Source organism: Crinia signifera, chromosome 4 (genome assembly GCF_055691185.1).
Source record: "Crinia signifera chromosome 4, ASM5569118v1, whole genome shotgun sequence".
NCBI lineage: Eukaryota > Metazoa > Chordata > Amphibia > Anura > Myobatrachidae > Crinia > Crinia signifera.
In genome coordinates, this window is record NC_139220.1 from 75,708,633 (window position 1) to 75,723,027 (window position 14,395).

The following is a 14,395-nucleotide window of genomic DNA, read 5'->3' on the forward strand; positions in this document are numbered from 1 at the left end:
CAATTTGGCTAATCTGTCCTCATAGCCCTTTATCTCTTCTACAATGCACTTTTTGTAGTATGGAGCCCAGAATGGCACTCAATATTCTATTATTATAAATTTGGGCCCCTACCTATCCTCCAGCGGTAGGGGGTGCTATGAGCAGAAGCTTTGATGTCCCGCGGCTGGTAGGGGGTATTATATCAACCACTCAGCATGTAGGGCCTGGATCAGTAATTTCCACTAATTATTATCCCTTTATTGCACAGATGGTGGGAGATGAGGTGGGAGAAGGGAGCATTGGGCTGAATGAAGGGGTCCTGATACATAACTTCCAGGGTGGTAGAGGATGTTTAATACGCAGAAGAGGGGTGTATAGTGGAGTTGGGCTTATTATTCATAATTTTCTGGTGGGAGGACAGCTTGCTTGACTGCAGGTATCTCCAGTTTCCGGAACTAGATTTCTTAGCTTTTAATGGAGTTAAAAACTAGAGAATCCCGACAAGCTACTAGTGTCCATCAAAGGGGGAGAGTCCCAGCTTTTGGAAAATACCCTCAGAAAAACGCTAAGTCAGAAAGTACCTGAAATATCTGACTGGGAAGAGCAATTAACAGGCTTAGATGGGGACCACTGCTTTGAAGTCAGATATCTCAGATTTCCCGATTTTTTAAATTCTTGTACCCTTGGAAAGAGGGGACCCTCAGCTTTCAGTCTAGGGCCCTTAGATTCCTGGGGGGGTTCCGGGTACTCAGAACCCCCCCTGCGTGCGCCACTGTATATTGTTACTAAATATGGTAAATAGAAGAGGCCTAGCACCGAACTGACAGATTGTGAGGGTAAGAAAAAATACATTGTTTCCCCCAGCACACTGAATGATACCAGAGATCTTGGTTACATATATTTGCAAATACATTGGTAAGTTCCCAAGCTACCCGTCAAGGCTTCTATGAGTATTAGGGGTCCCTATTGCTACATCATTCTAGGTGCGGCACTCCAAAAATCAGCATAAGCCAGAAAGCTCAGAGCAGCACAACAGTGAGAAAATGAAAGTGATAATAAATGTTAGTGCTAAGAAGCTAGAGCGATATACAAAAAGTGATGCAAAAGTAATGAATGTAACTAACATATGTAAGAAATAGTGTTGGTGAAGAAATTAGTAAGAGAATGTGTTACTGATATAGAAATTTATAGTGTGCCCCTCACAGCCACCCAGCCACACTAATCCAGGGGCACTGCACCCCAGACTCATGTTACCCCAATCTGTGTCTATAATTAACTAGTATAGAGCCACATGATAATGGCTTACTTAAATATAACTAAACTAAGAGCTGACTGTTCAATCAGACATCCAAAATCCAAAGCAGGCAGCCGTATGCCTGTTAGTGCAAGATCAGGAACCCTATGGTTGCCTACCTGACCCTCTCCTTCAGGGAGAAAGTCTTCTGTCCTGGACTTCCCTGGTCATGTATTACCATCACCTGTGAGGAGCTACTGTAGGTAACTAATAAGAAAGGTGTTTCACCACAGGTGATGGCAATCCTACATTACCAGAGATGTCCAGAAACAGCATTTTTTCCCTGAAGAAGAGGGTCAGGTAGGCATACCTCCCAACATGACCCTCTCCAGGAGGGACAAAATGCTCTGTGTCTGGACTTCCCTCTTAATGTATGATTGCCAGCACCTGTGTTGAACAGGATAATTGACAAGAAAGTTAACACAGGTGATGTGAACATACATTAAGAGGAAAGTCCAGGAACAGAGCATTTTGTCCCTCCTGGAGAGGGTCATGTTGGGAGGTATCGGTAGGCAAGTATGATATAAAAGGATTACAATGTATAACTCCTACTAATACATTTAGGGGTGATTCAATATCATACGATCCCCAGCACATTCACACTAGGGACCGATGGTGCAGCTCTGTGATTATACACATGTGCAGGGGTAGGGAGGCAGGCAGTCCGGAGCAGGGGAACACCCAGCATTTCATGAGCATCCCCATGAGTATGCTGAGCGTTCCCCTGGGAACGAAGGCGGGTTGATGCTTGCTGGGGGTGGGCGGCTGACTTCACATGACATCAGCGCCCTCTTCAGGGGACTCTGACAGAAATAAAAGCCAGTTTAGACTTATTTCAGAATGGGAGAAAAATCATTTGATGGCCGGCGACCATCGAATGATTTCTCCCCTTTGGCCGCATGCGAGATGTGGGCGGTGCTGGCGGCGGGTGTGTGTTAGTTTAGCAGGGTGGTGGGCGGCGTTAAGACGCTCACTAAGCAGCGAATAACCGCTGCTTAGCGAGCAGAAGTGAATCAGGCCCTTAATCCAATCAACAGATACACATGCACCTAGTGTATGTCAATAAATATACCACACACACACACATATATATATAACTGTACAAATTGTGGTCTTCATACAAGGCCAACATCCATGGGTTGGGGGTGTTCTTGGAATGCATATGCCAATTCTGCGTATGTTTAGAATTAGGGCAGGAAGTCTTATCCCCCCATATATTATTGTGTACATGGTTACACTACAAGGCAGAGACTCCATAAACGGTATGTGGGCATTAGCTTGAGAGTGGAACAAGGGGGTAATGAGGCCTGCGCTCAGGGTGTGCGGGAGCAAATGGTTATTGTAAGTATAATGAATATATATGCACGTTTAATGCAATAATTAATTATGAAGAATCCCACTGAACAGATTATGCATATGTGTGCTGGTGGTACCCAAGCTGGAAATGCATACTACAAGGTAATTATTAACTGAAGAAGTCCCAGAAGGGTCGCAACGCGTTGGAGGAACTACATCTCACCACTACCCTGCACTTTGCTTCCAACCCTCCCCACAAGTCTCCTCCCGGCCGGGAGTAGAGCACGCAGTAGCCGGGCAGTGATTGTGACGCCGGGTGACGGGATTCACGCGATACCGCAACCCGGAAGTCATATCGCGTTTAGGACCTGTGGAGCCTAGCGCTATATCTAGGTGCAGGGTGTGGCACCCCAAAAACTGTCATAAGCTAGAAAGCCCAGTGCGGCATGCCAGTGAGATACTATAGTGTTAATAAATTAGTGATAGAAAGCCGAAGCTATATATAAAGAGAGAGATAAAATAAAATTAAAAAATGAAGTGTAATTAAAATAGAAGAGATAGTATTAGTGAGTGAAAAGTGTTAATAGAATGTTAGGGCATGCCGCACTAAAGCCACCCAGCTCAACCAGTCCAGGGGCACCGCACCCCACACCACCGTTACCCTAAATTGGGTCTGCGATTAACCATCAAGAAGCCACATGATAATGGCTCCTTACTTGATATAGCCAAACTAAGAGCTACCTACCTTGGAGCAACCCCAGACTACTCCATGTGGCATATCAGGACCCATATCTTCTCCCAATATGGACTCCCTTCTGCCTCTCGCAATATACATATGGATAGTGGTAGATGCTCTATTAGTTCAGTAATACCACTCAGGTGCATGCAAGGGAGGGGTTAATACTGAGTAAGTAAACAAGACATTTTTCCCACAGCTCACTGAATGGTATTAGTAACCAATCTTGAACACTACATGATAATAGAATTCAGAGATATTAGTTACATATACCTGCGCAGGTGTATGCTATGCCCCCAAGCCACGTCAAGGCTTCTCTGTATATTGGGGGAATAATAGGGTAGTCACCTGCTACCAACAAATGTGTCCTTTTATATTGTTGGCATTGAGTGGTGTAGTAGCAAATTCCTGCTACCTCCTTGCAGCATATCCAGCAGACAGCGGGGAAGGTACAGTGGAGCGTTGCCCCTGCTACCTATGCAGTTATAGGGTTCTGTCGGGAGGCAAATTGCATGTGTAGCGGTTTAGCTACAGTATGCACCTGCTACTCTCTCAAATGTACACAGCAGAGGGCAGCATACGCTGGAACGCTCCCTGGTTACATTGTTTTGCATGGGGAAATCAGATGCTGCTGGAAGTTGCGCATGCAGCCTCCCATAACAACAATGTAAGACTGCTTCACAATACCTAAAGCATCACAACGACAGCAGTATAATGCAAAAAAAAAAAAAAAAACAGTACAGTACAGTAACCACCATATAATACCCCAAGCACCTACCATAGTACACACCAGTACAAACCATCCATAAAATACACAGGATGGCACAGCTGCAGCATGGCTTGTGCGATGTCTAAGGAGCACTGAGCATGGACTCCTTTCACGCTCCTCACTAGATGAATGCCTCGCCGACCACTAAAGTATCATACCTTCCAACATGACCCTCTCCAGGAGGGACACAGTGCTTTATTTCTGGACTACCCACTTAACCTATGACCTATGCCATCACCTGTGTTGAACAGGTTGTCAGTGCTTCCCAAACTGTGTGCAGTGGCACCTTGGGGTGCCTTGGGGAAATTTCAGGGGTGCCCTGGATTGGTGGTCCATGGCCAAATCAAATTATTTATGACCAATGTAATAAGCAATTTGTGGAGAAACAGAAATGAATCCTGCCCATTACCACATAACTTACATGAAGGATGCGATAGAAACACTATTTACTTAATTTAATATTTTTGTTCTGATTTTATCAATGAGAAACTTTCCTACATTAACAGGGAGGTCCAGAAACAGAGCATTGTGTCCCTCCTGGAGAGGGTCATGTTGGGCGGTATGAAATATGTAGGTCTCCACAGAATAAAAAATGAACGATGCAACTTAAAATAATGTATATAGTGAAGTACAATAAAATGTATTCACATCACTATAAAACTTAATTCAAGTAAAACATAGCATGATATATGCAAATAGTCCACACATCCCTGTCTAGCTATATCTCCACTTGAAATGATCTCCAGGCTGCAGCTCCCCCCTGCCGGCCGGAGGCCCATTACAGTCCACCACCCGGGAATCACGGCGCCAAAAGCGCTGAAAAACTATGTTTGCAGCCCACTTTGGTATGTGCGATGGGCAGCTGTGTCCCGATAGTGCCCATATTTTAATTGACCCAAAAAATACACCTATTGCTTTCAGATTCACTAACTTTGCAGAATATTGCTCCTGTGACATGTACATTTTTAGTCAGACAGAATGTTCAGTATACTGAATGTGTGCAGTCCTGTATTCTAACTTCTGTACTGCCACATCCACTCTGATCTTGAACTAAACGTTTGATGAGATTATACATTTGTTTACAGAAAACCCCTCCAGGGAAACCTCAGAGCGTCTCCCTTTATCTTAATACTTCCTTGGTGCCCATTTCAAATAATAGGAGATGAGCTACTTTATCTGCAGGACAGGTCATTCTTTCAGCTAATGGAAATAGAATTGTGCAATTTACGTAATATAGGCTGCACAATAGCTTGCACCAACCAACAAGAGGGCATAATGTAATTGTATCTGCTCTCCTTTATATAATGCAACTGTTTGCCTGCTGTACCAGATGACTGGCTACTGTTCCTTAGAGAAAGTGCTGGGATGACTGAAATGTTGATGAAATGTGGAATATGCTGGCAAATCCGCAGCATAGAGGTATGTATTTTGGTATGTGTGTTACTGAAACTAGCTACAGGCAAATATTATATACATTGCTTATCAAATGTTTACAATATGATTGAATAAGTAGACAAAGCCCCAATGAGTACAGTATTTAGAAACTGATTGTAATATGCATAATTAATATAATGTGCCCACTTTATTAATATTATATGATTTACAACCTTTTTATTTTGTTGGAAATGGTTTCTTTGGGGGAAAAAAAAAAACTAGTTAGAAAATGAGTGACAATAGGCAATGTGCCTCCATGTTTCTCCCTGTGATGTGACACTGGAGAGCCAGGCACCGTGGGTGAAATATAATAGGATGAGAAATTCAGAAAGTGAGAGATTTGGTAAGAAATCTCCAGTATTATTAAAGCAGCAATCATTTACACGGCAAAACATGTTTGATTTTGACGTGTAAATGATTGCCGCTTTAAAAAAAAGGAGATTTCTTACCAAATCTCTCACTTTCTGAATTTCTCATCCTATTACATTTCACCCCGTATGTCTATATTTGTACAAGACAATTATCGTCTAGTGATTTATCTGACTGAAGTGACATGGTTGTTCTCCATCATGATACCATCCTCTAGAAATGAATATACAGTACAGTATATGATTGCGCTATACAGAGAGACAATAGATACTGTATGTCATAGATGTGTTCTTAGTTTATGTACAATTTGCATACAAATACATATTTAATACAAATGCTTACATTTGAATTTTTTTAATGTCTCATAGAAGAATATACAATGTATATAATATCCTATATTAATTACCCAAGCATAACATGCATCCTCAGCTGTGTAGCCAATGTACAGTACAGTATGTACAGTATGTGAGCATTTCTATTTCCATCCAGCAAGCCACTGCAGATATGTATTCACCCTGTTGCACAATCATCTGTGTATGTAAAAGTATACAGTATGTATATTATTACTAGCTTGTAGTTGGTATTGCCTGTTTTGTAGATGTTGTTTAGTGAAGTTATAGAATCATACATGGCCTAGTCCTAGTGTTTACTTAACACAGGGTAATTTAACTCTTTTGATCTGATGATCATTTGGGTTCAGCTGAAGCATACATCCCAACATTGGAGAGGTAGTAAGGGGGACACTGTGTGCGCCCAAAATTATGGGGGCATGGTCTAGCAGTGAGGGGGCGTGGTCTACACAGCAATGCTCACTTGAGGCCACGCCCCATTTTCTCCGTAGTGGGGGCCTGGCCAGCGGCTCTGTAGGCTGCTAGCCATTCCCCCAGCCCCTATGGCTGCAGGAAAGGATGCTGTCTATTCACGGATGACAGGAGGGGGGGGGGGGGGGGGGGGGGACGACGACTCCCAACTGCCCCCTGCTGCGGGACACTGCCGGCCCAGGCTGGGGCGAGGGACCTTACCAAAAAAAACCGACGACTCCCAACTGACCCCTGCTGCGGGACACTGCCGGCCCAGGCTGGGGCGAGGGACCGTACCAAAAAAACATGATGTTCCTGCGAAAAGTGGGACAGTTGGGAGATATGCTGAAGCCTTTCTTTAGCCCCATACTGCCCTTCGGAACGATATCTTTATTATATTATATTATATATACAGTCAACTGACAGGTCTTAAGCTGGGGGGCACAGCACTAAAAAACTCTGATCATGTGCGGAATCTTGGTGTTGTCCTGGATCACAATCAAATCCTCATTCTTTCATTTGAGTAACATAGTCAGAATCAAGCATTTAATTCCCTCAGAAGACCTGCCTAAAGTCATACATGCATTTATATCCTCACGACTAGACTACTGCAATGCTCTCTACCTGGGTCTTCCAGCAAAAGAATTGCACCGCTTGCAGCTGGTACAAAATGTAGCCGCCAGACTATTAACTAACCAGCCCCACTCCAACCACATAACTCCCATTCACTGGCTACCTGTAAAATGGCGAATTGTTTTCAAGATTGGCTTACTCACTTTCAAGGCCCTACATGACCAGGGCCCAAGGTACCTGCAGCAGCTGCTGATCCCTTACTGTCCTACTCGATTACAACGATCCACTGAAGAAGGACTAATTACAGTACCCAGAATTACCCTGAATTCATCTGGGGGTCGAGCTTTCAACTTTGCTGCTCCAACTCTGTGGAACTCTCTTCCTCGCACAGTGCGAGAAGCCCCCACTGTAGAATCCTTTAAAAATAGACTAAAGACATAAATATTTACTCAAGCATTTCACTGACATCTAAATCTACTGTTAAGCTTGTTTTGTATTTCGAGCTGTAAAGACAATGGTGAAGCACTTTGAGTCCTATTGGGAGAAAAGCGCTATATAAATATCATTATTATTAATGTGTACACACAATATCGGTAACCATGTGCTCTCCCACGCATCGATAATGACCCCCTTCCTCGTATGAATATGTACAGATGAGGGGGGTCTTTGTTAGCGACAGCCATGATGCGGCTGCATGACTCTCGCTCCCCCACCTTCATTGCTCAGACCGCAGGCATCGACAAGTGTGTATACATGTGCCGATGCTGGCGCCCCACCTAATGTGTATGGGGCTTTAATGAGACCTACTACTGTATATCTTTGCATGCAGTACAGAGCACGTTGTCTAATACCCCTTTTACACCAAAAATCCTGGATCCGACTCGGCATTTGGATGAAGGATCCAAGCCGGGTCGGATCCGAGATTTACACCATTTACATTGCGGTGCCTACCCGAAGTGTAGACGGAGGCGGTGCTTGTAGATGACATAATCTCCAAGCACCGGGACCACGGGACCGCTGATCGCCGTGGTAAGCTGCTGGGCTGCCCCCAGACCCCGTGCACCCCCCACAGGCATCCATGCACCTCCTCTGCTGCCACTGTCTGCAGAGTATAGCAGACAGCAGCATAGTTATACCGGGCAATGGGCCTTATTCTGATCCGTTCGCACGGACCAAAATATTCCCAGGGGCTCTGATGGTGGGCATATGCGTATACGCAGGGTTATTTTTGCACATGTGCATACGCCGGTTACCTGCGGCCATGGCGAACAGGGTGTCTGCCGGCCGCATGCACCCAAGTGTGGGGTGGCGGGCTGGGCCATTTGCATATGGGAATGTCCTGGGCGTTCTCATGCAAATTCCCCGCTGACACGGGTGTGGCCAGCTGACATCACCGGATGTCAGTTGCCCAACCAGTTCTTTCCGAGCATCCACTCACTTGAGAGTCACTCTTATATGCATGCACCTTCTCCATCATTCCATGATTGCCGACCATAGAATGATGTTGTCGGATCCCATTAGGCTGCGAATAAATGTTACTGTGAGGGAATCGCCCCAGACCACCATTCGCAAGGCAGGGTTTAGTGGACTCGCAAGGCTGCGAATTCGCAGCCTTGCGAATCAACCAGAATAACCCCCTATGTTTTCTTTAGAAAGGACAGTTTGGGAAAAATAGGAGTAGCAATTTATGTGAAAAACAGTATTAATACAAAATATTGAAGAAAAACCCTATGGTTATTTACTGGATGATTTTATTTCTTAATTAAAGCATATCGCAGCGTATAAAACTTAATAAGCTATAATATACGGCTTATACTATTATGCAAGTTCATTGATTTTAGAAATAGCATATATAATCACACTGGCCCTTATTCTGGTTGGTGCGGTCGAGCCGCATATGCGGCTCCGACCGCACCAGACGAATCCCCGCCCACCATACGGTTCGCCACGGCCGTCCGTACACGGACGGCTGGCGAACCGCACGAAAATGGTGGAGGCGTACGCCTCCACCATGCTGGGAGCTGCCCCCTGCATTCGATGGTCGACGACCATCGAAGGCAGGACCGCACGCCGCGGCAGCTCCCGCAAGCTGAGACCACACGGACAATCGTCCGTGTGGTAGCTTGTATGGGGGCTGAAAGCTGACATCCGGCGACGTCAGCTTTCCGCCCCCATGAGTGGCGTCATGCCCTCATTACCATGCGTACGCCCCGCGTTTGCATGGGAACGCCCATGAAACGCGGGGCGTACACATAGGGAAATGAGGGGATGAAGCCCCTCACGCCCCTATACGCCCCCTTTGCGGCGTCTAAATTTTTAACACGGAGAATTCCCCTGCACATGCGCAGAGTGACCTCTGCGCATGTGCAGAGAGAAAACATCGGCGGTACGGCCGCACGCGGGCCGTACCGAGCCGATTAGAATAAGGGCCTTTGTTAGAATCCAATGAAACAGTGCACGCTGAGTTATGCTGGTGTTCACGTCAGAGCTGTTCTGAGCTATAGAGTATATGTTGAGCAATAAGCAATGCGAGGTAACAGTGACACTGCTGCAGTGCTCTCCCGGCCGTACGTACTCAAGTCTCACACCACACGTGACACACCACACACAGGATGCTCGTGCGCTCGCAGCAGACTCAGCAGAGCACGGTCTGTCTGAGCGAGGAGTGGACAGGACACCAGCAGGGGTGTATGTGACCTGGTTTTATTACGTCTCTGATTGGTCAGTATGAAATGTTCTGGTTACCCTGCACCTATCGAACGTCTGACTCCGCCCACCAGCAGCACGGCCTATACTTGCTGTCACAAGTCATAACAACACACAAGTTAGTGTGCGCTACAGAAGCGGGCAAGGAGGAGAGAGGCACAGCCGCAGCGGCAGTGGTATACTGACATGGAGGGGAGACGGCGCGAGTGTAAGATCCGATTCCGCCCTGGTTGGGTGGATGTGGTGGAGCAGGTGAGGTGCAGACAGAGACTGCAATGAGCCAGGCTTTCCACGCAGGCCTCAGTTCTTGCTGTGCTGCAGACGCACAACCTGCGGTGCTGTTATTACGCTAGTCTCCCACACCCATGCACTGGTGATGACACAAATTCGCGCCAAAGTTCTGCTTTCCTCTGTGGGGTAAATTTACGTAAGTGTGAGTTTTTAGAAGTGAGAGATATTGCCTATAGCAACCAATCAGAGTCTACTTATCTCTCTAGAAGGCGCTAGATAAATCATAAGTAGAATATGATTGGTTACAATGGTGAACATTTCTCTTCTTAAAACTCACACTTTAGTACATTTACCCCAGTGTGTACTGTATGTAGAAGTTGCAGTGTTGTGTTACAACTAAACATATTCCTGTACCTTAATGCATGTTCAGCTGAATATTCAGACTTGGTCATACAGTACATTAGATGTTAATTTATTTTTGGCACATCATGTAATACAGGCATGTCCAAACTATGGCCCTCCAGCTTTTGTGAAACTACACATCCCAGCATGCCTTGCCACAGTTTTGCTATTTGGGAATGCTAAAACTGGCAAGTCATGCTGGGATGTGTAGTTTCACAACAACTGGAGGGCTGCAGTTTGGACATGCCTGATGTAATACATATGTGCTTGGTGTTGATAAAGTAAGTATAAGTATGCAGTCCATTTTTATAAGCCTTAAATGATTACTTGTTTTTTTTAACATTGGTTAAGCCCCATACAGACTAGGCGATTTTGTTCACAATATTGCTTAGGAAGGGCTTTATACATACAATTAATGTCGTTAACAACCCCCTCCCTTGTCCTGCATGTTCAGGTGAGGGAGGTCCTTGTTAACGATGACCATGCAGCAGCCGTCGCCCCTTTCCACGTCAACATCGGCAAATTTAGATGCAATATCGTCATCAGCGGGGAACGGCTAGTGAGGTAGAGGGCTTTAATGTTTGTTTTATATTACCATCCTACCATACATTAATCTCTGCAAAGGGGTGTTTCAGGTAATGTTTGTAGTATTGCAGGTTTGCATATAGACTGAATGTATAAAGAGACTGAACTGTATAACGGAAAGAAGAAAATATGGCTTCCTAAGATTTCTGCAATGGTAAAACCAGATTCACAGATGTATGCAAACCCGTGTTATCAGACCTGCACTTATGCCACAGTATTATTGAAATACTGTGGCAATTTGGCGGCAGAGATGGTAATGGCATGGAAGTGATGTGAAAACACTGGCCATCCTGACTAACCAGTGTTTACATAGTGATCCAATGCTGCATCTTTGGACACGGCAGAAAATCACATAGTCAGCAGTTACGCCTTCTGTGGCATAAAAACATTTTAGCTCAGCCACAGCATACAGGTGCCGTGGCCGTGTTACTGCCTCTATCTCTGTATCCGGCCCAATGCTTTTCTGTTTTAAACACACAGTGCTTCCTCTCAAGTAATTTATGTGAATAAGAAGTTCGAGGAGGGACATTGACAACAAGTTAGTTTGAAATAGGAAAATCATCGTTAACAAGAGAGCAGAGTGCCAGCGATAATTAGACATAGGCTAAGTAGACAGTGTGGAAAGAAGAAAGGAATCTAGGTTTGTGGCATTTACATTAGTACCCTTGTTTAACTGTGTACCATGGCACATTGGTTGATATTGCCGCTCAGTGCTGGGGCCACAAGTTTCATTTGACCAAAGCGTTCTATACATTGAGTTCATCATTTTGTGGCTCCCAGGGATCTATCATTTAAAATATTTTGGGGGAGATGTATTAAGCCTTGGAGAGAAATAAAATGGAGATGAACAAAGTACCACCCAATCAGCTCCTGCTATGCTACAGGCTGTGTATCAAAATAGACTGTTGGAGCTGATTGGTAGGGGTACATTTACTAAAGGTTCAATAATGAAAAAAGGCGATGTTGCCTATAGCAATCAATCAGATTCTGTCTAGCATCTTCTAGGATGCAATAGAGAAATATCTCTAAAATAAGAAACATCACTGAAGGACATAGGGCCTTATTCTAGTTCACTCTTTCTGACAAAATCCTTCTTAGATGGACAAAACCATGTGCACTGCAGGTGGGGCAGATGTTACTTGTGCAGAGAAAATTAGATTTGGGTGGGGTTTTACTTCAAAGTGAGATCTATATTGCAGTGTAAAAATAAAGGGTACTTGTTTCCTATCTGGGCGCCCGTCGCGGGCATCGCGGGTACATTTATGTATGGCCGCGACGCGACCGACGCGATGCCCGCGATTTCCCATTGAAACCAATGTTAAACATGAAAATCGTGTCGGTCGCGTCGCGGCCGGCCATAAATGTACCCGCGATGCCCGCGACGCGATGCTCCCGATTTCCCATAGGAATCAATGTTAAAAGGCGCGATGGCCACGATTTTACTGTTAAATGCCTCAATCCACCCGATTTGGCCATAGGAATCAATGTTAAATGGGCCACAGAGCCCATTAACCCTTAAATGTCCCCCCAAATTTTTAACGCCACCCCACGATCCACGCCAACCCGAAGCGTGGCGAGCGCAGCGAGCCCGCGAGGGGCGGCGGTACGCGTCCTCCGACCTTTTCATGCCCTACTATCCACTAGGGCGTGGTGTGAGAATATAATAGTGTGGCGAGCGCAGCGAGCCACCGAGCCCGAAGCGTGGCGAGCGGACGCAGATACCTTCACAGTTATGCGCGGGCTTCACAGGTGTCCGTGGCGAGGCGGACACCTGTGAAGCCCGCGAGGGGACGCGTCTACCTGTGAAGGTATCCGCGTCCGCTCGCCACGCTTCGGGCTCGGTGGCTCGCTGCGCTCGCCACACTATTATATTCTCACACCGTATTTACCCTGCACAGAAACAAAATAACTCACCCAAATCTAATTCTCTCTCTGCACATTTTACATCTGCCCCCTGCAGTGCACATGGTTTTGTCCATCTAAGAAGGATTTTGTCAAAAAGAGTGAACTAGAATAAGGCCCATAGTGCATGCTGATGCTATGAGTGCTGTAGAACCTTGGGGATCATTCCAGCACATATATTACATATATGATAACATGTATGTATATGTGTGCCTAGGCATCCACCCCCCTTCCCCTACTCCCTTGATGGCTAACCTTGACACTCCAGCTGTTGTTGAACTACACATTCCAGCATTTTCTACTTCAGTTTTGTTATTTGGCCATGCTAAATCTGATGCAGAGGATGCTGAGATGTGTAGTTCAACAACAACTGAAGTGTCAAGGTTAGCCATCAAGGCCCTACTATATGGTTGGTGCTGCAGCCTCTGCTGGTGACAGCCTCTTGTAATATCAAAAGTCAGGCAACTGGTTCTCGCAGGCACCCAAAGCATAAGCCACGATAAGTAGCCCGTGGCTCCTTGATAATGATTATAATATTGATATTGGTTAGGGAACTTATCCTGGATCCCATGTGTTATAGCACGAAACAGGGACCCTTTTTTTGATTTAAAAATGTGCAGTAATTGGATAGCCCGATAAAGACCGTAGGTCATATATTAGCATTTTATATTTTTTCTTACTTTTCTACACTTTTCAAAAGTGTATCGGTACTAATCCGATACCACCCAGCCTTTCAAACCCTAAAATAATATTCCTGACCGCAATAAGGTGCCAAAGATTGGTATTACACCGGAAGCTCCGTAAACACTAGATAACTTGCAGCACCATCAATATTGGTTGTGCCATGGGTGGAGCATATAGTACGTACTCACTGAATGATATCGTTCAGTGAAGTCACGGGGATCCTGCTGAACATTCAGGTCACTGGCTATATAGCCAAATTTGACCCACGTGTTCAGACAACGTGGGGGTCGTTAGCAATGAACAGGAGCGCACATTGCTAACAATATTGAGCAAATACACTTCACTTTTTTTAAACAAAAATAGTATCACTCAGAAGAGCCCTTTTGAGCAATATTTTTTTAATATAGTAATCTCACATGATGTGCAGAGGATTTCGCTCCTGTTTCTGTGAAAATGTAATGTGTTTTTTTTTTTTTTTTTTTTTTTTTAAATCCACATAATGAATGCAGTGTAAGAGCATTGTGCAATATAAATGGCCATTAATGGATGGGTTTGGTATGAAGGCCCAACAGTCGGCATTCTGATGGGCAGTATACCGACATCCGAATCCCAACTGCTGGAACTCCAAGAGGGG

General features: G+C 45.2%; 1 protein-coding gene across 2 annotated transcripts in view; it reads left to right on the top strand.

Annotated features, from left to right (window-relative positions):
- The window catches only part of MAT2B (methionine adenosyltransferase 2 non-catalytic beta subunit), a 35,534-nt gene that overhangs the window by 2,433 nt on the left and 18,706 nt on the right, over positions 1–14,395 (top strand). Inside the window, exon 1 of one of the 2 annotated variants that reach the window (XM_083181865.1) lies at positions 10,052–10,209. The exons of the other annotated variant lie outside the window; for it this stretch is intronic. Coding sequence (XP_083037991.1) covers positions 10,144–10,209 — 66 coding nt within the window. The 5' untranslated portion in view covers positions 10,052–10,143. Of the gene's footprint in view, positions 1–10,051; positions 10,210–14,395 lie in introns of those variants that run through there. 2 annotated transcript variants of the gene reach the window in all.